This window comes from Myotis brandtii, unplaced genomic scaffold (genome assembly GCF_000412655.1).
Source record: "Myotis brandtii unplaced genomic scaffold, ASM41265v1 scaffold83, whole genome shotgun sequence".
In the NCBI taxonomy this organism is placed as follows: Eukaryota; Metazoa; Chordata; class Mammalia; order Chiroptera; family Vespertilionidae; genus Myotis; species Myotis brandtii.
Window position 1 is genome coordinate 3,314,938 of NW_005371371.1, and position 20,070 is coordinate 3,335,007.

General features: G+C 36.5%; 1 protein-coding gene across 1 annotated transcript in view; it reads right to left on the reverse strand.

Moving 5' to 3' along the window:
• The window catches only part of MYO16 (myosin XVI), a 449,416-nt gene that overhangs the window by 27,205 nt on the left and 402,141 nt on the right, over positions 1–20,070 (reverse strand). The window contains exon 35 of the mRNA XM_005884469.2: positions 4,132–4,223. Within this exon, the coding sequence (XP_005884531.1) occupies positions 4,132–4,223 (92 nt within the window). The remainder of the gene's footprint in view (positions 1–4,131; positions 4,224–20,070) is intronic.

Here is a 20,070-nt window from a genome sequence, read left to right on the forward strand (position 1 = left end):
ACCCTGCAACTGTTCATTTTGTTAATATGTGACATTACAAAAAGGTTTCTTTGATCGTTCAGTAAAACAAACCACATAATTTGTTTCCTGATGTGGATCAATGGCATATTGATTATGTTATGGCATTCATTGGCAGCTGTTTCTGGAGTGGGCGAAATATATACTAAGCTTTCAGGTGCTGAATTGCCACTATTTTAACAGACACCATCAATGATTTCTTACAATGAACATTTGAATCTGACAGATATTAATAAAATTTTTTATGCTCTTTAGAAAAACAAAAGAATATAAAAAAGGCTTGGCAAGAAATATGATAAATGCCCATAGTGAAAATCAAAAATCATAAACCACACGATATTACTGTGGAGAGCAGACAGCTGAGAGGAAAAAAATGGCATGCAGAGAAAGTTGGTAAAGTTAAAATGAGAATGTAAATACAAATAAACTGTGCTCAAGTGGAAAAAGAAAACATCTCATTTTTCAATGTCAAGTGTGGACCCCTAACCAGATGTGCAACCAGCAATTTTACGCCAAGGGCAAGCACTAAACATTTATTTTATCCAGCCCTGTCTGGCACCCTCCTGTCTTCAGGACACCCCTCCTGTGCTGCTCATGCTTTTGCGCTATTTATAATCCATGGGCTTCCTGTGTCAAGTTACCTGGCCTTGTGCGTCAGCAGAGGATTGCAATCGCAGCAAAAAATGCTAAGAAGTCATCCTGGGTGGGAGGATGTTCTCAGTATTTCATTCACTGCTGAGTCTTCGGCCTCTGAATTATTTCTAAGGGCTTGCATCATGCCAAGTGGCACCAAATTTTTTTAAAAGTGATTTTATATCTCATAAAATGTCAAGTAGGTAAATAACATATTATTTTTTACGTAAGTTGGTTGTTGCATTCTAAAACCAATCTAAGTGGCTTCTATAACCTATGAAATTCTAAATTTGAGTCCTGGATGTGCCACAAAGCCCACCTCCAGGGCTAGCATGTGGAATTCCATGACGTCACACATTCACTGCTGGTTTTATTCATGCTGAGTGCTTTGGAAGGTCATGAGTATTTTATCTCAGTTCACAGCATGGACCTACCAAATCCATATAAGGAGCATAAATGAACTCAGCCACATTCACAATACAGCTAATGTCTCAGTTTGCACTATTTTCAAATATTTTAAGTAAAATTATTTTTTACTACTTTTATGTAAATCCAAGATATTTTGCAAAATAATAAAATTAATAAAAATCATGATGCAAATGAACATAAACTATATTTTTAATATTCAGTACCATGAAGAAAGAGTATCAAATTAGTGCCCGTTAAAATTCTTATTTGCAAGCAATGAAAACTAACTCTGAACATCTTAACAGTTAAAAGATTTATTGGAAGGCAAAAGAATGATATGAAGTTAGAAAATAAGATCTCACAAATTGGACAAAGCTGGATGCAGTGGCTGGCGATAGATATACATTGACCAACATCTGCTGCCGCTAGAGGGAGCCACCACTGCCAGATGTGACCCCCATGGCGACATCTATTCTGTCCTTTCCAGTATATGTCTCTCACTCCATAATCTATGGTTGATAGAGTGACTGAGCCCTTCTCACATATATTTGTCTAGCTGTCAAAGGAGAGAGAAAAAGGGAGTCTCCCTCTTAACATTTCACTGTGGTAGGTGAGAAATTTATGACTGGCAGCTAAAAATAACAAATCATCAATGTCTACTACAGCTGCTTAGATTTTTGTCTTGAGCCAAACATTCTTCAAATTTTATGAAAAAGTTGAATTACTCCTGCATTCCTTTAGTAGGTTATTGTAAGTTCATTCTCAGAAACAGGACTTATGATGCTGACATCCATTCAAACTGTAGACTCTGAATCTTCCCTATAATCTTGGGAAAATTACTAAATCTATTTCATGCTTTCTTTATCTACAACAATGCCCATATGTTTTATCTTCCTTAAAAAGATTTTATTAAAATCACTGATGATGCTAATTAAATATAGACATCCTTAAAGAGGGAAGGTTCAATATTTTAGTCAACATTTAATTTTGCTGCTATATGTCCAATCAGTCCAGCTGACTTTATAGAATTCCTATTTAATTGCACTAGTAGAAAATCTAAAATGTAATACACCTGTATGTGTCCGTATTTCCTCTATAAATGGGACACAAGAGGCATTTGTGCTGAAAGACGTGTGGCCACTAAATGCATAGTTTCATATAACTTGTATAGCTTTTCAACAGTGAGGAATGTGTCCTACCATGAGAATACCCATACTTTTACATGGAATAAAATGACTCTGGTTTTCCGTTTCCTTGAAAAAAATGCATTATGAGATAACTGGAGGCTGACATATTTGCATTTGAAAACAAGCCTCCATTGAAAACTAGGAATGGGAAATTATTCCTGGTGACCTTTCCCATCTCTTTGCTTCTTGGCCAAGTCCATGAAAGATCAGAGGAAAAGTTTCAGAGATGCCTATGTTAAGAACCTTCTTTTGCTATTAACCTTTCCTCTATGCACCACATTGTAGTGGGAGTCCTGGGAAGGGTGTCATTGTGCTCTCATGTACAGGAGTCTACCCTGTAATAAAAATCAAAACAGTGTTCATAACAAGCAGGGCCCTCTGTGAATTACCTTAGATCAGCGGTTCTCAACCTGTGGGTCGCCACCCCTTTGGGGGTCAAACAACCCTTTCACAGGGGTTGCCTAAGACCATCGGAAAACACATATATAATTACATATTGTTTTTGTGATTAATCACTATGCTTTAATTATGTTCAATTTGTAACAATGAAAATACATCCTGCGTATCAGATATTTACATTATGATTCATAACAGTAGCAAAATTACAGTTATGAAGTAGCAACGAAAATAATTTTATGGTTGGGGGTCACCACAACATGAGGAACTGCATTAAAGGGTCGCGGCATTAGGAAGGTTGAGAACCACTGCCTTAGATAAAGCATCTGTAAGGCTTACAAGGTAAAGTAAGCGCATTTCTAAGGAACAGAGGGGAGATTAGGACAACGTAGTATTGCAACCAATTAGCATTTTCTTTCAATTTCAGTGAAAGTGATTTGAGCAGATTACCTCCTGTGAGATTTATTTTTAAGATTAAAATTATTGATTTTTCACACTACCTCATCAGTGTTATTTAGAAAAGTCTCATCTGATAATAAGGCCTTGCCTACATTATGCCAAATATTCAGATGCAAGCTGATCATTAGCTGGATAGTTGATCTCATGAAAACATCTGGATACTTGACGACAGATTTTCAAAGAATTTTACACAGATATTTGCAATATTAAAAGTTGTAACAGTAACTTCATGCGAAATAAGAATTCTGTTGCTACACATTGAATATGTTGATAGTTTGTACACCACCTCAAATGCAAAGTGGTATCTTTTTGAAGATAATTACTGAAAACAGTATTTTAAAATTCAACATAGCAAAACACCAAACTATATGATATAAATCCTTCTTCTTTGTAAAAACACTAGTGGTTATTTTTTTTCTGGAAATGATAATCTTGATTTTGGTAAACTTCCTAAGGCCAAGCACATAAGCATATATGTGAAATCACTGAAACACAATGTTGTACACTGCCACCTCATTTTGATTTTACTGGGCTCTGATCACATGTCATATTTTAATTGAATTTGGATTACATGGAATCTGGAAGAAGTAACTGAGATATAATGGCATGCCACAAACCATAGGTGCTTCATGTATTTTATTTCCATGTGTTATCACTTAAAGGGCCCTTATTTTAGCTGAGGTCAAATGTGGAAAACTTATTCACATAATTCAGTACATTTAATATCATCTTTCCCTGACAGTAATTTTAAAATACCATAACATAAATTATATCTACAATATTCCATTTTAAAACCATTTATTCATTTTTTATTTATATGGGACACATTATTATTTTTCAAACCCACAGAAAACTGGTCAACTGAGATAGAGGAGAAAGAAGAATGTTGAGCTGAAGAAACTTAGGATGAAGATGGGAGTAGCTCCCCTCTAGTCCAGTAAAAAATATATGTTCCTGGTCATACTTAATGAATTTCTTGTAATAACTTAATTTGTTATCATGGCGTCTATGAATATCTGGGGGTCATTACCTGAGTGGTGTGACTCTCTCTATGTCTCTGAAATGTTGAGGTCGCTGTCCCACTCACAGACAACCTGGAGAATCCCTCTTCTTCAGGTAAACCTATGGAAGTCAACACAAAGTAGTTAAGTTGTGTGTCCTTTCTCTGAATAAAATAAGTTGTGTACTTACTGTAAGAAAATAAAATTGTTATATTTTATAGATTGAAATAATCATCAGTTAAATACTAATTGAATAATAAAATTTTTATAAGAAAATATAGAAAAACAAAGTATTGCTGCATTTCCATTTAATACAAGAAAACATATACTAGCAAGAGAAATACAATGATAATGAAGAAATATGTTATCATAGCACAAAAGTGAACAAAATTCAGCAAAGAAGTATTGGAGGGGAGAAGGGAAACTTTTCTATAAACTTAAAATTGTTTGATGGAACATCAATGGGGGAAAGAGAAGTATATGGACAGTGGAAAGTAGATGAGCTCCTTGAGTTGATAAAGGAGACAGAGTTTGTATTTCATTTGTGCGGTAGCAGGGATGCAAAGAAGGGATTAGAAGATATATAAGACACAACCAAGTATCAGATGAATTCTATAGACTATAGTTTATTTTACATACAAATGGAGGGAAGAGATTGGGTGGAATTCTATGAGGAAAAGGTCAGAGTAGCTGCTCATCCATAACAGACCAAATTGTAACCACTTATATAAAATGAAGGGTGGATTTGAGAAAATCAACACCCTCCCCCAAGTAATATAGAAGTATCTATGAGGCACCAAAGGATTTTATTAATTATACCTTATTATAGAAGCATAACTGCTGACACTTTGGGTTATATAATTCTCTGCTGTGGTGCTGACCTGTGCATCATGGGATATTAGCAGCATCCCTGGTCTCTACCTAAATGCCAGTAGTACCTCCCCAGTATGACAACCAAAAATGTCCCCAGAAATTGCCAAACATCCCAGGGAAGCAAAATCATCCCTGGCTGAGAACCATCCTGAAAGAGGAATCAATATAATCACAAGTGACTCATTAATGAAAATGAATAGATTAAAAAAATAACTACCCAATGGAATGAGTTCAACCCAAAGAACTTCAAATTCTGAAGTGATTGCTTCTCTTATCTGAAATCATAATTAGTCAGTAAGGTGTAATCGATTAAACATATACATGATTCCCACATTAAAATCATTAGAAAATCAAGGCATACTTTTTCCAATTTCAGCAGAGAGTTAGTTGCTCAGGGAAGTCCACAAAATCCTATCATCATATAGCAAAGCTTCCCAATTGATCTTCCTGTTATGGATTCAAATACTCTGAATGCAAAGGTTAGCTTCATTGAGACTGAACAGACTAGGGCCAGCACCTGGAAACTGACACACCTATGGATGGGGGGGTCATGTGCTGGAGACTGGGTCCCTCCATATGTAATAGCAATGTCTTCAGTTGACTACGGAAATACTGTAGTAGAGACCATGGTAGCAGGTGTGGGAAAGCAGTGTTAGAGTGATCTGAAATCTAAATAGGGGGAAGGAGCATGGAAATCTAAGTTAGAGCACAAGTTGAAATTTCAGGCAACTAGATCAGCAGATAGTTGGCAATATGCCCAGGGAGCAGGGCACAATAAAGGATTTGGGACTCATGTGAAGGAGGGTGTCAAAGGTGAGGAGGGCACAAAGGATAGATTGACAAGCCAGACAAATGTCTACTTAGAGAACATGGTTCACTGGATGTCTTACTGAAACCAGGAATCTAAGGCAGGAGAAGAAAATTGTAATCCATTTCTCAAAACTAAATTATAATTTAGAAGTTTACTCTATGAATCAAAGCAGAAACTCTGTTTATTGAGGATACACAGTCAAAGCCAAACCCATAGCATAACATTTTATATAGTATCAATTAAATAAATTTAAGAAATATTTATGATCAGCCTCTGAATAAGGCACTGGAAAATACAATGAAGAATAAAGAAACACCTCTACTCCTGAGGAGCTCAACTTTAACAGGAAAGACCCTTAGCCAGGCTACACAACAGAACAACTTAAGGGGTAAGTAGGAGTACAGGTAACTCTGAGCAGAATCTTGGGGGAAGCAGGGATTAATTCTACCTAAAGGGATTAGAGGAAACGTGATGGTGGAGATACCAAAAGATCTGGCCTTCTAGGATGGAGAGGATTGAGCAAAACAAGTGAGATAAGGCAATAAAATAGGAGAAGACTGATCCACATCTGGGGGAGCTGTCTTTAAGAACTGCATATAATATTGAATGTCAACTGTAACAACAAAAAAATAAATAAATAAAGCATGCTTGACAGTATGGCCAGAGGAGGAAACCTGGAGGATGTGCTGGAAGGTAGAGCAGGTCAGATGTTAAAGTTACATAACATTTCACAGAAATTTGATAGTATTTTATCAGTAATGGGTAGAACTGCAGATTTCTCAGAGGGGATGCGACACCATTTTACCTAAGTGGTAAGTTAAAAGGCATTTCTTACCTGTTGACTAAAGAAATCCTTGACCTCAGAACCTGTGGCAGGTTAACAGGACAGGGACAATGGTTTCAGTTTGAGCAAGGTGCATATGTGGGAACAAAGAGCCAGGTGATGACAGAGGGTGAGTGAGGGAGAAGGGAGGGTGCCAGGGAACTCGGTGTGAATGGTATCCTCCTGATAAAGGAGGAGTGAGGAGGGTATAAGGAATGAGTCCTGTGGAGTGGAGGGAATCCTTGACACTTGTAGCACATAGAAACTCATGGCTAATATACTAAGCGAGTGTGAACTATATAAAGTAATAGTTGGGAACTATTGAGGTGTAAAGGAGGCCAGAGGGCAGGACTTTTTTCTTTTTAACCAACGTAATATTTTATGTTGCTGCAATATTGAAAGCAGTACTTCTTTAAGGCAAATTATCCAAAAATGACACCAAAGGCACAAACCATGAAGGGAAAAAAAAGGATGAATGCTTTCATTTAAACATTAACAATAAATGTGTTAAAAATATAAAATAAATTCAAATTTAAAAGAACAATATAGAACATTCAAATACACTAAATAAAAGGCTTGATTTTTCTTAAAGCATCCTACAAGTCAAAATAAAGGCCCTCTCCTCAGATTTTAAAATATGGGCACAGAATCTGTACAGAAAATTTAAGTGAATATACATGACCACTAAAAAATAAACAGGTTCATTTTCATTAAGTACAAAGAAATGCATATAAGACTGGCACTCTCCCTTCTCCCTCACTTACCCATTTTACTTATCAAGATAGCAAATATTTCAAAACTTTTTATTACATAATATTCACAAACCCATAAAAGGGCGGAGAATATGTAGTGAAATTCCACTTATTCATCACCAAGCTTTGGAATTTTCATTATTTTAATCTTGTTTCATCTACTCATTATCTTTTTAGAAAATATTTCCAGAAATTTAAAAATTTTCCAAAATCATTTCATATGTAAATTCTTGAGCATGTGTCCCTAACTGATAAAGGTAGTTGTGTGTGTGTGTGTGTGTGTGTGTGTGTGTGTGTGTGTGTGTGTGTGTGTGTTTTATTCTGACATTGTGAGGATTTCCTCATGAAGCTAAGAACACAGTATTCATAGGCTTTAGAAAAGCCCCAAAGTCTTGGGGATAGAAAATTCAACTGTGTGTTCCCACAGGGTTGCAATGTCAGTGTTGGGGGGGCATTTAAGGTTAACCTGGAGCCACCGACTTGTTGACTTCCATTGGTAGGTAGGTTTCCACCCCAGAATGATTGCTTGCACTCATCTACCCAATGGAATACTACGCTGCAGTAAAAAAGGAGTTCTTACCATTTGCAACAGCATGGATGGAACTGGAGAGCATTATGCTAAGTGAAATAAGCCAGTCAGAGAAAGATAAATATCACATGATCTCACTCATTTGTGGAATATAATGAACAACATAAACTGATGAAAAAAAACAGATCCAGAGACAGAGAAACATCGATCAGACCGTCAAACCTCAGAGGGAAGGGAGGGGAGGGTGGGGGTAAGGAAGAGAGATCAACCAAAGGACTTATATGCAAGCATATAGGCCTAACCAATGAACACAGACAACAGGGGGGTGAGGGCATGAGTGGGGGGATGAGGGGTAATGTGGGGATAAGGACACATATGTAATAACTTAATCAATAAATAAATTTAAAAAAAGAAGAACTTGCTCTGGTTGTCTCAAGGCCACAACCTTTTCCCCAGCCCTGGCTCTCAAATGATACTTTTCCAGTTTAAACAGTGCTATGACCCTTCTTCAACATATTCTTTCTAAAGCAGCAACAGTTGCCTCAAAGTGCTAGGCATGTCTGTTCAATATGAAACCTTCCCTTTAAAAAGCCACACATGCCTGGCCGGCATGGCTCAGTGGTTGAGCATTGACCTATGAACCAGGAGGTCATGGCTCAATTTTTGGTCAGGGCACATGCTCAGAAGGGAATGTCTTTTAGGACATTCTTACCAGTTATGATGTGGATTCAGACTGGGACAAACTGTAAAGGGTGGTTGTGACACTGCATTTTATATGCTCTACCAGATAGAATCTTCTAGTCAAATTTCCTGTCATTCCATAGGAACCCAAGTTTGTTTAGTCAACAAAAATAGAATTTAGATTTTCTTTTTTATGTCTTTCCTGATTTATGATTTAATTCCTCTCTTGGTTTCTATGAAATTAGACATCTGTGCTCTCCTAGCTCTTCGACCACCTATTCTGAACCTTCATGTTTACCCTTCTCAAGGTATATTTCTCAAAGTTTGGCACTCTGTGTGGCTTTGAGGTCAAATACTCTTTTTCCCCCCCTCATTTATCTTTATACTTTTTCCTCAGAGGCTATTAACCATCCCCATTTCTCAAGCTTCCTTCAAAATTTGCCTTTCCTATCTTTCCATCCTGGAATCCTCACCTAAACTCTAAAACTATAATCATCGTTTCCGTAACAATTATCTATAGCCAGAAGTCCTTCCTAGCTCTTGAACTCCAAATCCTACCCACAAAATTAGTGTCCACTTAGAACTTTCTTTTTTTTGTTAAAGAGTCCACTATTCTCCATCTTTAGTGTCAAGTTCTTGTAGTCATCCTTCACTCCTTTTTTATTTTCTCTTATACCAATACATTCTCTAAACCTCTTGCTGTGTTTACACAGCCTGCAAAGGCTCAAGTGGAGAACACAAAATTGGTACTCTCAACTTAAAGTTTTTGTTCCATTGTTTACTCTGAATAATACCATCAGGTAAATTTCTCCAAAATAGCAGACAGTGACCCCTCCAAACAAGAACAACCCTTTCAGAGTCACTCTTCAATGACCTATACATTCTTAACAATTTTTTTCCCCTGTCTTATTGACGTACCTATTCTATCAAAGCAACCCATTCACTCCCTGGCCAAAAAGACATGGTGTAGTAAATTTTCTTCAATGAAAAGTATTTCCTTCTTTCTAGTCTGAATACTATTTATTTTGAAAATCCCAGCCTTCACCATGAAATGCCCTTAACTATCCCAGGCCATAACAATCTCCTCTTCTATATGGAGGCAATAGAAAACCATTATTTACATATTCATTTGACACTTGTCACTGGCTGTCCTATTTTGTGATTTCTCTTGATATGTACTGTCAACCTTTTATGTATTTTCTTCATTTTACATATGTGCTCACAAAGAGCACATCTTGAGTTGCTTACATTTCCTATCACTCCCCATGCATAGCAAAATGCCTGCATGCAATGGGTGGATATAAATGCTTTGATTGACTGATGTGCATCTGTCTTTCACTAGACATCTTCCTGCCATTCTGCCCTTTATATTAGTTTGAATCCTCCGACCTAGGGATAAAACAACCTCCCCCTGAACTCCATCTACATATCCTGACTTCCATTCATCCCAGAGGCTCCAAATAGCAATATCTGTCATTGCCCTGCATACCAGTATAGGCCATGAAAATGATATGGCTGTTTGAACACATGTGTGTATGTAGGTCTAGGTGTAAATAAATCATAAGTCAAAGATTCTAGCAGTATAGCTTTTATGTTCTTGAAAAACTTAAATCCTGCTTTGCACTTCCTCTATTTCATACATAAAAATTTTTATCTTTCTTGGGTAAATTCTCAGGGATCTTCTAGCTCTAAAATATCTAAGTTTTTATGATAGCCATGTATAGGTAATATTTACTGGGCACTAACTTTGTGCTAGTCTCATCATACTAAGTACTCATAACAATTGTATGAGGCAATCCTTTGGTTAGCCCCATTTTTCAAATGAGAAAAGTGAGAACTGGAGAAGTTAAACAATTTTCTCATGATCGCAGGGTTAGTAAGCATCAGAACTGGGGTCCAGGCAAAGAGGAAGAATGCAACCCTGCTAAGAAACTAAAGCTGGCAATACCAATTCCGTGTTCTTCCACTTGACCCTTTGCAGGCTTTGCACAAACACCCAGCAAGAGTATTGAGAGTGTATTGGCAGGAGGCAAGAAATAGGGAGTGAAGGATAACTCTAAGAACATGAAATCGATGATGGGCAAAGAGTATACTCTTTAACAGGAAAAAGGAAACCGAGCTTCAGCATTTCAATCCAGTCATTTTCAACCCTGACTTCTCAACCACAGTGGGGGGAAATTTAATTAAATACAATCGAAATTAAAAATTATTTTATATGACTTCAAAAGATTTTTAACTAAATGCCCGAGGAGCTTGCTTTCTTTGCAAAGCTACCTTCTGTTGCTCAAAATAGATAACTGCACAATATTCCAGATTGTCAAGTGAAGGCTTGCTTCCGCTGGCAGTGAGCCTTTGAGTCAGACAACAGTACGAGTTCCAAAGAATCTATAAATTCCCATAAACAAAACGATGTTGTAAAAAATGTACATATGAATATATTTCAGAGGCTCCAACCAGAGGCTCTTTTGTCTTTGGTCTGGATCTATCTTGAGGCATAGCTAATGAAAGCCGTACTTGATGTTCCTAGTCAGTGTGATTTATTGCTATAAAGGCGCTAAATTCAATATGGTGCTGGAGTCTATGCAAAGAATGTGGAGTCCCTGGTCCTGCAAATAGTCTGGCCCAGGCCTTCCCTGTGGAAAGCCCTTTATCACCACAGATAATTCTTGTTGTGCACTGAGGATGAGCATAGTGCAAATAAAAAGCTGTAATCTTCACAGAATGATAAATGTAAAAATCAAAGATGCTAACTGTATACTTTAATTGCCATTTTTCTTGATGTCCAGCCATAAAATGTATATTCATTTAGCAGCAAAAAAGAAAATCATACTGAGCATAAAATGTCTTAGATGGGATTTTTTTACATCTGTATTTCCTCACAAAACAGACATCTTTATATTCATAATATTTTGTTTGATATAACTAAAACATTCTAACACTAAAAACTGTTCTCTAATATAATGATAAATAACCACAAGTCCAGGGAATAATTAAGTATACAAAAAAGATCTAAGTCTGTGTTCACATCAGTAAAAGGATGGCAATTAAAGTAAGTGATAGCTATAATTACCCACACATAACTATATTTCAGCAAATGAACAAACAGATAATTATTTCTGGGAAGCAGAGGTAGCATGCAGATACTGGCATTCAAGAGAGAAATCGTTTCCTAGAAAAAAATAACACTACTTCTGATTCAATTAGGACTTCAAGTTATTTTAAACATTTATTTCCATCTTGTGCCTTTATTTAGAAAGCACATTGACTGTACATTGTGAATTATGAATCAGTACTAATAGCCACTTTAAGGACTATAATGATCATGAATATATCATGTGTTGCACATGTGTAATATCTGTTTAATTTTTATCCTACCAACTAGGATAAAAAAATGCCTGCATGCAATGGGTGGTTATAAATGCTTTGGACATTTTCTGACTCTGCCTCTTGCACAGGACTTACTGGTTCATATGCAATATGCAACATTGTTTTAATCGATAACTGTTTACTGAGTGGCTAAGTATCCAGGGCATATGCCAGGGATTTTAATAATCATAGGAAGGCTTTAGGAACCCAGAAGTTCATGGTATTCACAAAGAAGATCAACTTAAACATATCAAGTGGCCTTGAAAACTTAAAATTCCATTTGAAATAATTTTCCTTTTGTATGTATAATTCTCGAGATATTCAAGTGGTTTTCTGGCTTTATTTTAAAATCTTAACCCTATAAGCATTAAGGAACAACATATGAGTCTGTGTTCCAATGTTTGAAAGTATACTATGTTGAGGTTTAGAAGCCTGATATTCCTGGTGACATAATTTTATATTATTAATTTCAAGGAATGTATTCTACAAAAATTTCCATTTTGGTATAGAGCAGTTTCTGTTTATTCCATTGGCCTTTGGTTTTATTTTGATTTTTATTGTAAGAATCATAGGGTTGGTTCTGTTGTTGTTGTTGTTTTTGTATTTAGTTTGCTAGTACCATTTCCGGAACCATAGCTTTTACATTTCAATCAAAACATGAACAAATTAAATATTTTGGTGAAATAAAGTTTTCATTTTTCTCTTTCTTTATGGTAGGGTACTCATCATCTAAGGTAAGCTAGGGAGAATGTTATGAAATGAAACTTTGGCAAAAATAATGGGTATACTATCATCTTTCTAAAATATTTGTTTATTCAGACTTGATCACTTAATATATTTTAAATTTCTCTTTTTTTGTTTAATGGCTAGTCTTAAAATACCATAAGATTGCAAGTAAAATGGTGTTACTTATCTTCTTACTAGATATATACAACTTTTGTGAAATATTCTATCACACACTTGATGCCTACTGCTGTTATTCATATTCCATTTTTATTACTTTAAGAAATTTAATTTGAATATAAGTGCATACATTTGTTATACTTAGTGCCTCACAAAAGGTTATCATCAGAGATTTCAGAAAGTAATTTATTAAAAGATTATGTCTCAATATTTCTATCTAGACACACACATAAATCTGAGCATTATACATTAACGTAAAAAGTTTTACCAAATGTCTATTTTAATCAAGCTTGAGTAATACATCATAAACACTCAGTGTTATTTTAAGGGTGGAAAATTGGGGTATAATTTTAATATCCAACAAATAGGGCTTGGTTATTTTAAATCATAATAATCCCATATGATGGAATGCTATGCATCCAGGACCATTAATGGGTAGCTGTAAACAATTCAGATCTATATTTGTTGACATGGAGATAAATTACATGATATTCTTAAGGGGAAAGCAGATTATTAAAATTATATGTACAATATTATTTTAAAAATCAAATATATTATATATAAATGCATATATGTTCATTTGAAAAAATAAAATTTGACACAGTGGAATACTAGACATATTCCCAAACGTTACTCAAATAATTAAAGTATTTTTGGTAATAGAACTGATGGTAGTTTGTATTTTTTATTCTTTCCTGCATTTTCCAAACTGTCACATAAAGCATGTATAATTTTTATAACCTGCATATAATTATAAATGCCATTTAAGCAAGGCCAAAATTTGGGGATCCTGGGAGCCTATATCATTCTTTGTCAAACTGCAGTTCTTTTTTCTAGATGCTTTTATTACTGGTCTAAAAATCCTTATTTTACCAGTGTCATCATGCCATCCCACTCCCTCACATTGCAACCAAAATCTTCTTCTTGTGAACCCAATACTTATAAATATTATATGTAATCCCTCTGTAATCCTCCCCCCTCCCATCCCCTCCCTCTCTCTCTCTCTCTCTCATTAAAAACATCTTTCATTATCTTTCATTTTCCTGAGCCACCAGACCATTCCCACATTACTCCAAAGGCCTAAGCTTGAACAGATCTGCCCAACCAACTACCTACCACTAGACTACTCCCAAAGTGAGATTATAATTACCAGTACAATTGCCCTGGCCAATGTTCATCCTGTATTCATTCTTATCTTTCCTCTTTGATTTCCTCTTTGATAAATCAACAATGAACATCATTGGGTCTGCTCAGCTGAAAAACTACATCCCCAGCACTGACCTTGGGAGCAGCAAAAGATAGGATAGTGAAGCTGGAATCTCTGAGGGCATGGAGTTCCACAGCCCTGGGAATCTACCATCCATCCTAAAATCCCCTTTCCTCTCTCATTCTCTCTCTCCCCCAATATTTTGAAATTGTGGAACTGGAACTACCACATAAGTCAAGGAATAGATGCATTGTCAGCTACCCGGAACCTTCCATCATTCTCTCATCTAATCACTGTAGGCTCTTTTCTTCTGCATATGAAATGAATCACTGTTCTGACTTTGTGGTTATCTATTAGCTCCTCCTCCTTGCCTGTCGATTCTCTAATTCTACAGGGTGCCTAGTGGGTACCACATTGTGGTTTTAATTTGCATTTCTCTAATTACTAGTGATGTTTGACTCTATTAAAATTTTTATTTAAGTGCTTATTCATATATCCAATTCAATTTTCTATTCAGTTATCTTTTTTCTAATTTAAGTAAACTCTGAATATATAATTATTTTTCCATTAAAGTTAGCACTATTTTGTGTTCTGTTTAAGGAACTCTTCTTTCTTTTCCCACCTCTGAGGTAAAAACAATATTTTTCTGTATTTCTTCTATACATTTTATTTCATATTTGACATTTAGCTCTATAAACCACCAGGAATTGCTTTGTGTGAACAGCGTGGACAAGGAGTCCTTTCATTTATTCCTCATGTGGATAGTAGTTGATTATGCTTCCTCCTGTGTCCTTCAATGCCATGTTTGTCATAAACTAAGTGGCTATTCGCAAAAGCTGGACGAGTTGTTGGTCCTCCTCTCCCCGCTCCCCTACCTCCGCTTTATCCTTCCTTATTCCTAGCCTCTGGAAGAGTTTGTGTAACACTGGCATTATTTCATCTTTAGAATTTTGGGAGAATTTACCAGAAAAGCTATTTGGGCCTAGAGGGTTTTTTGTTTGTTTGTTTGTTTTTTGTAAAAAAGTATTCAATTACAAATTAATTTAATATTTACATTATTATTCAGCTTTCCTATTTCTTTTTTTTTACCACCTTACCAGTTATATCTGAAAATATTCTGATATAAAGCAATAAGCAGAAAATGTGTGAAAACATCTGATACAATTATTTTCAACTTAGAAGCACAGTGAGAGCAGTAGGGATGCACCAACCAACTTCTCTGTGACATTCAAACAAGGAGACTGTCAGGAGACCAGGCATATTCCAAGTCTCCTCTGGAACCTGGCTTACCGTCAGCTGAAGGCCAACAAGTGGCAAGTAGCTTCCCTATTACTTTTCTCCATTTTTGTTGGTTGTATTGTTCTTTTGTGAGATATATATCTGTTCATCTAAATTTACACATTGTTTTTGGCATAAATATGTTCACAATTTATTCTTCTTATTTTTTAATTTCTGCAAGATCTGTGGTAGATCCCCCTTGTCATTCCTAGCATTGGCTATTGTGTCCACTTTATTTCTCTATTGCTCTTGTAAGAGAATCATCATTTTATTCATGTTTCAAATAAATTTTTTTCAAAGAACCAACTTTCAGCTTTATTGCTTGTTTTGTATTTCAATAACTTATTTCCTTATCTTTATTACATCTTTCCTCCCTTTTTTTAAGAGAGTAGAAGGGAGGAAGGGAGGGAGGGAAGGAGGAGAGAGAAAGAGAGAGAGAGAGAGAGAGAGAGAGAGAGAGAGAGAGAGACATTGATGCATTGATGTTAGAGAGACAAATCGATTGGTTGCCTCCCACAAGGCCCAGTCTGGTGCCAAGGATCAAGCCTGCAACTCTGGAACATGCCCTTGACCAGAATCAAACCTGAGACCCCACCTCAGTCCACAGGCTGATGCTCTATCCACTGAGCAAATCTGGTTAGGGCTCCTTCCATTTTCTTGATGTTTAATATTTGTTTCTAACTTGTTGACATTTTTAACACTGCTTTTCAGTCTTTGTTCTTTTGCTATAATATGCATAAAACTATAAATTTCCATTGATTAAGGGGTTAGCAGCACCCCACAAATTCTGTTACATTTTTATTGTCATTAGTTAAAACTGTATGTGTGTGTATGTGTGTGTAACAGATATGTAGTTTTTATTTTCAAAATAGATGACAATTTTTTTAAAATATGTTCATGGTGAATCTTTTCCTTTTCTATTTCTTTACATTAACATTTTCATTATCCTTATGTTTTACATATTCTTTAGAAATCTTAGGCTGTAAAATATCTTAATCAATTTATTTTTAATGTGAACTTATACAAGATGAGAGTCTTTTAAAGTTCATGTGATTCAATTATGTTTAACTGTTTTCATATATGCTTTCTTATCTACCATCTAAGACCTTTCTATTTGTGTAACCTTTCAGATATTTCTATTTTACTTCCCCCTCCCCTCCCTTCTTTGGCCATCCTTTTGATTAATTGACTTTTTATTATTATATTTTACTCTTTCTATTAGTTTGGGAATTATATACCCCACTATTATTCTTTCAGTGGTTATCTTTGAAATTGGTTTAGAATATTAAATATTGTCTTTTACCCTCTCCTGACCTACTAACTTTTAAAAATTGTTCTGTATTCCTCTTTGAATCTCTGAACATTTTGAGTCTGCCCATGTTTAATTCTTCAGTTTTTATTTTTTTTCACAAATATTCTAACTCCCCTTCATTCTTATGAGTTTTTTATTGCTATAAATTCTGGATTGGCAGTTATTGTACTTGACATGTTAAATATGTCCTCTCATTGTCTTTGGACTTTGTTACTCCTTTGAAGGTATTTTGTCTTTTCAACTGCTGGCTGCTTTTAAGACTCAGGCTTGGTCTTTATTTTACCACCGATATGACTAGGAGCATTTTTCTTTCTATTTATTCTATTCAGGTTTTGCATATTTTCTTTTCTATTTGTACCAAAATCACATTTACAGAGAGAAAGAGCCACCCTTATTAGATGCACACATCTGTGGATTTATGGGAACACATGCATTCCTGTTTGTCAATAGCACCATATACCCTCTGTTGTTCATTGTGGCTTGATGTCTGTATCCCCCCATGTTGAAAACTTACTCCCCAAGGTGATAGCAGGTAGAAGGTGGGGCCTCTGGAAGGACACTAGGTTATGAGGGCAGAGCTCTTATGAACGGGATTAGCGCCCTTAAAAAGGGTCCCCAGAGAGCTCCCTGGCCCCTCTGCCCTGGGAGACATAGAAGTGGGCAGTCAGCAGTCTGCAACCTGAAAGAGAGCCCTCCCCAGAACCTGACTATGCTGGCACCCTGATCTGGGACGGGTAGCCTCCAGAAATGTGAGCAATACATTTCTGCTGTTGACTTGTCACCCAGTCTTTGGCATTTTTTCACAGCAGCCAGAACTGACTAAGACAGCAGTCCGTCCTCTGCTCCCTGTGCTATATCCAGCCTCTAGCAACCACTCATGTTTTCTGTCCAATAGTGTTGCCTTTTCCAAAATGTCATATAAATGGAATCACACTTACAGTCTTCAGAGTCTAACTTTTTTTCACTTAGGGCAATGTGTTTGAGATTCATCCATAGTCCAGATTCTATTTTTTTTTTCACTTAGGGCAATGTGTTTGAGATTCATCCATTTGGTGACGTATAATAGTTCATGGTTTTTTACTGCAGAGTTTTTCCTTGTGCTGCCAGTTGGTCAGCCTGAAAAATAGCCCCAAATGGGTCCACTCTAGGCACTTACACCTCATATAGTCGCCTCCTATCTAGTGGACTGAATATATAACTTCCTTCTAACAATGTCCCATCCAAGAATAGGCTGTGTAAAGACAGTGGCTTCCCTCACAGGTATTCTTTCTGGCTATTGTGGATCGCTTGCTCTGGGGGAAGCCACCTGCCCTGCTGTGAGGCCACCCTATGGAGAAGTCCATGTAAGTGAGCAGGGAAGTGGATCTTCTGAGGCCTCCCAGGGCCCATGTGAGTAACCTTGAAAATGGACCATCTGTCAACCAAGTGTCAAGATGACTATAGTTTTGGCTGAGAGCTGATAGCTGTCTCACAAGGGACTTTGTACCAAAGGCAATCAGCTCAGCCACATCCAGATTCCTCACCCAAAAAACTGGACAATAATAGCTGTTTGTTGTAGTATGTAGCCTCCAAGTTCGGGGAGGGGAGGTAATTTTTACACAGCATTAGGTAGCTAATACAACCTAGGCGCCGGTTGAAGAAAACTTTATTTCCAGGGCTAGGGATTATGAATTCAGGCACAAGCATTTGCATTCAGGTGTTTGTGTGGACACTGTTTTTATTTCCGCTGGGTAAATAAATACCCAGGAGTGGGATTGGTGGGTCATACAGAAAGTGTATGTTAAACTTCCTAGGGAACTGCCAACTCAAGTCTGTGTCTTGATGCTTTCATCAGCATCGGGAATTCTCTAACATTTCTCACCAAATCTTTTCTCTTGCCCATGTACCTTCTCTTCTTTCCCTAGGATTCCAGTCGTCCTCCTCCCTGACTGAATCCTTTATGCCTCTAAACCATTTCCTGGAATTTCCATTCTTCTTCTTTGCTTCTTTGTGTCTCATTCTGGATATTTTCTGAGTTATCTTTCACTGCCCCAGGTTTTTATTTTTAAATGACTGTGTCTAATTAACTTTAAACTCATCCTCCATTATACTTAATTTTATGACTGTATTTTTTAATTTCAGAATTTCCATTTGACATGTTTTTATTGTTTCCCATTTCTGCTGAAATTCTCAATCTTTTATCTCCCTGGGCATCGTAAACACCCTTATTTTAAAGAATGTGCATTTGAAGTCTGATCTTTTGAGCAGCCATGGATATACTGCAATTGACTGCTATTTCTGCTTAGAATATTTTTCAGCTTATTTTGTGCCTGGTACTTTTTGACTATGTATTGAATTGAAGTGTAACATGCTATATATATATAAATAATTGTTTTCTCTCAGGTACCTGTGGGTCATAACAGTCCTTGAGGTTGGATTGAGATGATTCATAGGTGATGTGGTTCCTGATTCTGATTCAACTGATCCTTAGGATGGACACTTCAAGGCCCCACCCCCTGGCCTTGGCAGACCCCAGACTCAGTCTGGCCCCTCGATCCCAGGAGGCAGTCAGAAGCACAGCCCAGTCTTCTCTGCACAAGGTGAGTGCCCAAACATCCCTTGGAGAAAAGCTCAGACTATGTGGGGTTCTTTGCTTGGCTTCCATTGCAGTTTTTACTCACTTTTTCATTCCCTTCCAGTGTTTCACTGCCTTAGATTTCTAGTGCAGTGGGTCAGATTAAACAAATTTAAACATTTCTATTTGACATGTTTTTGGATATTCTCAGAAATGGGTTGGACTGAATCTTTTCATTAACCATTATTAGAAGCCCTGGGGCTCTTTTATGTGTGAGAGAAATAAGTTATTTGTTTAAGCTACTATTAGGAAACTTTTGGATACATACAGTCAAGCCAATTTCCAAATGATACATTCATATAATCCAATTAAACACTTAAAGCCAATTTGGTGTTTACCATGCCTTCAATATTATTTTCCCTTCACACTTTTTAGGTATGAGAAGAAAAAGAGTGATTTAACTCCTTCTGCTCAGTATAAGTCTCATTTTATACTGGTTCTCATAGATCAAATTCTCCATAAATATTTCTGAAAAGTCATTTAATACTGAAAATGATTTTAGTTCTTTGATTTATCCTATAATGTGTTGTCAATATGCCCCACGGAGATGTTTCATAGTTTATAGTCTATTTTCTTTTTTTTTTTATTGTTAATCTTCACCCGAGGATATTTTTTCCATTGATTTTTAGAGAGTGGCAAGGAGGGAGGGAGGGAGAGAGAAACATCAATGTAAGAGAGACACATGGATTGGTTGCCTCTGACACTCACTCCTACGGAGGCCAGGGATCCAACCTGCAACCTAGGTACATGCCTTTGACCGGTAATCAAACCCTTAACTATTTGATCCATGGGCTAATGCTCTAACCACTGAGCTACTGT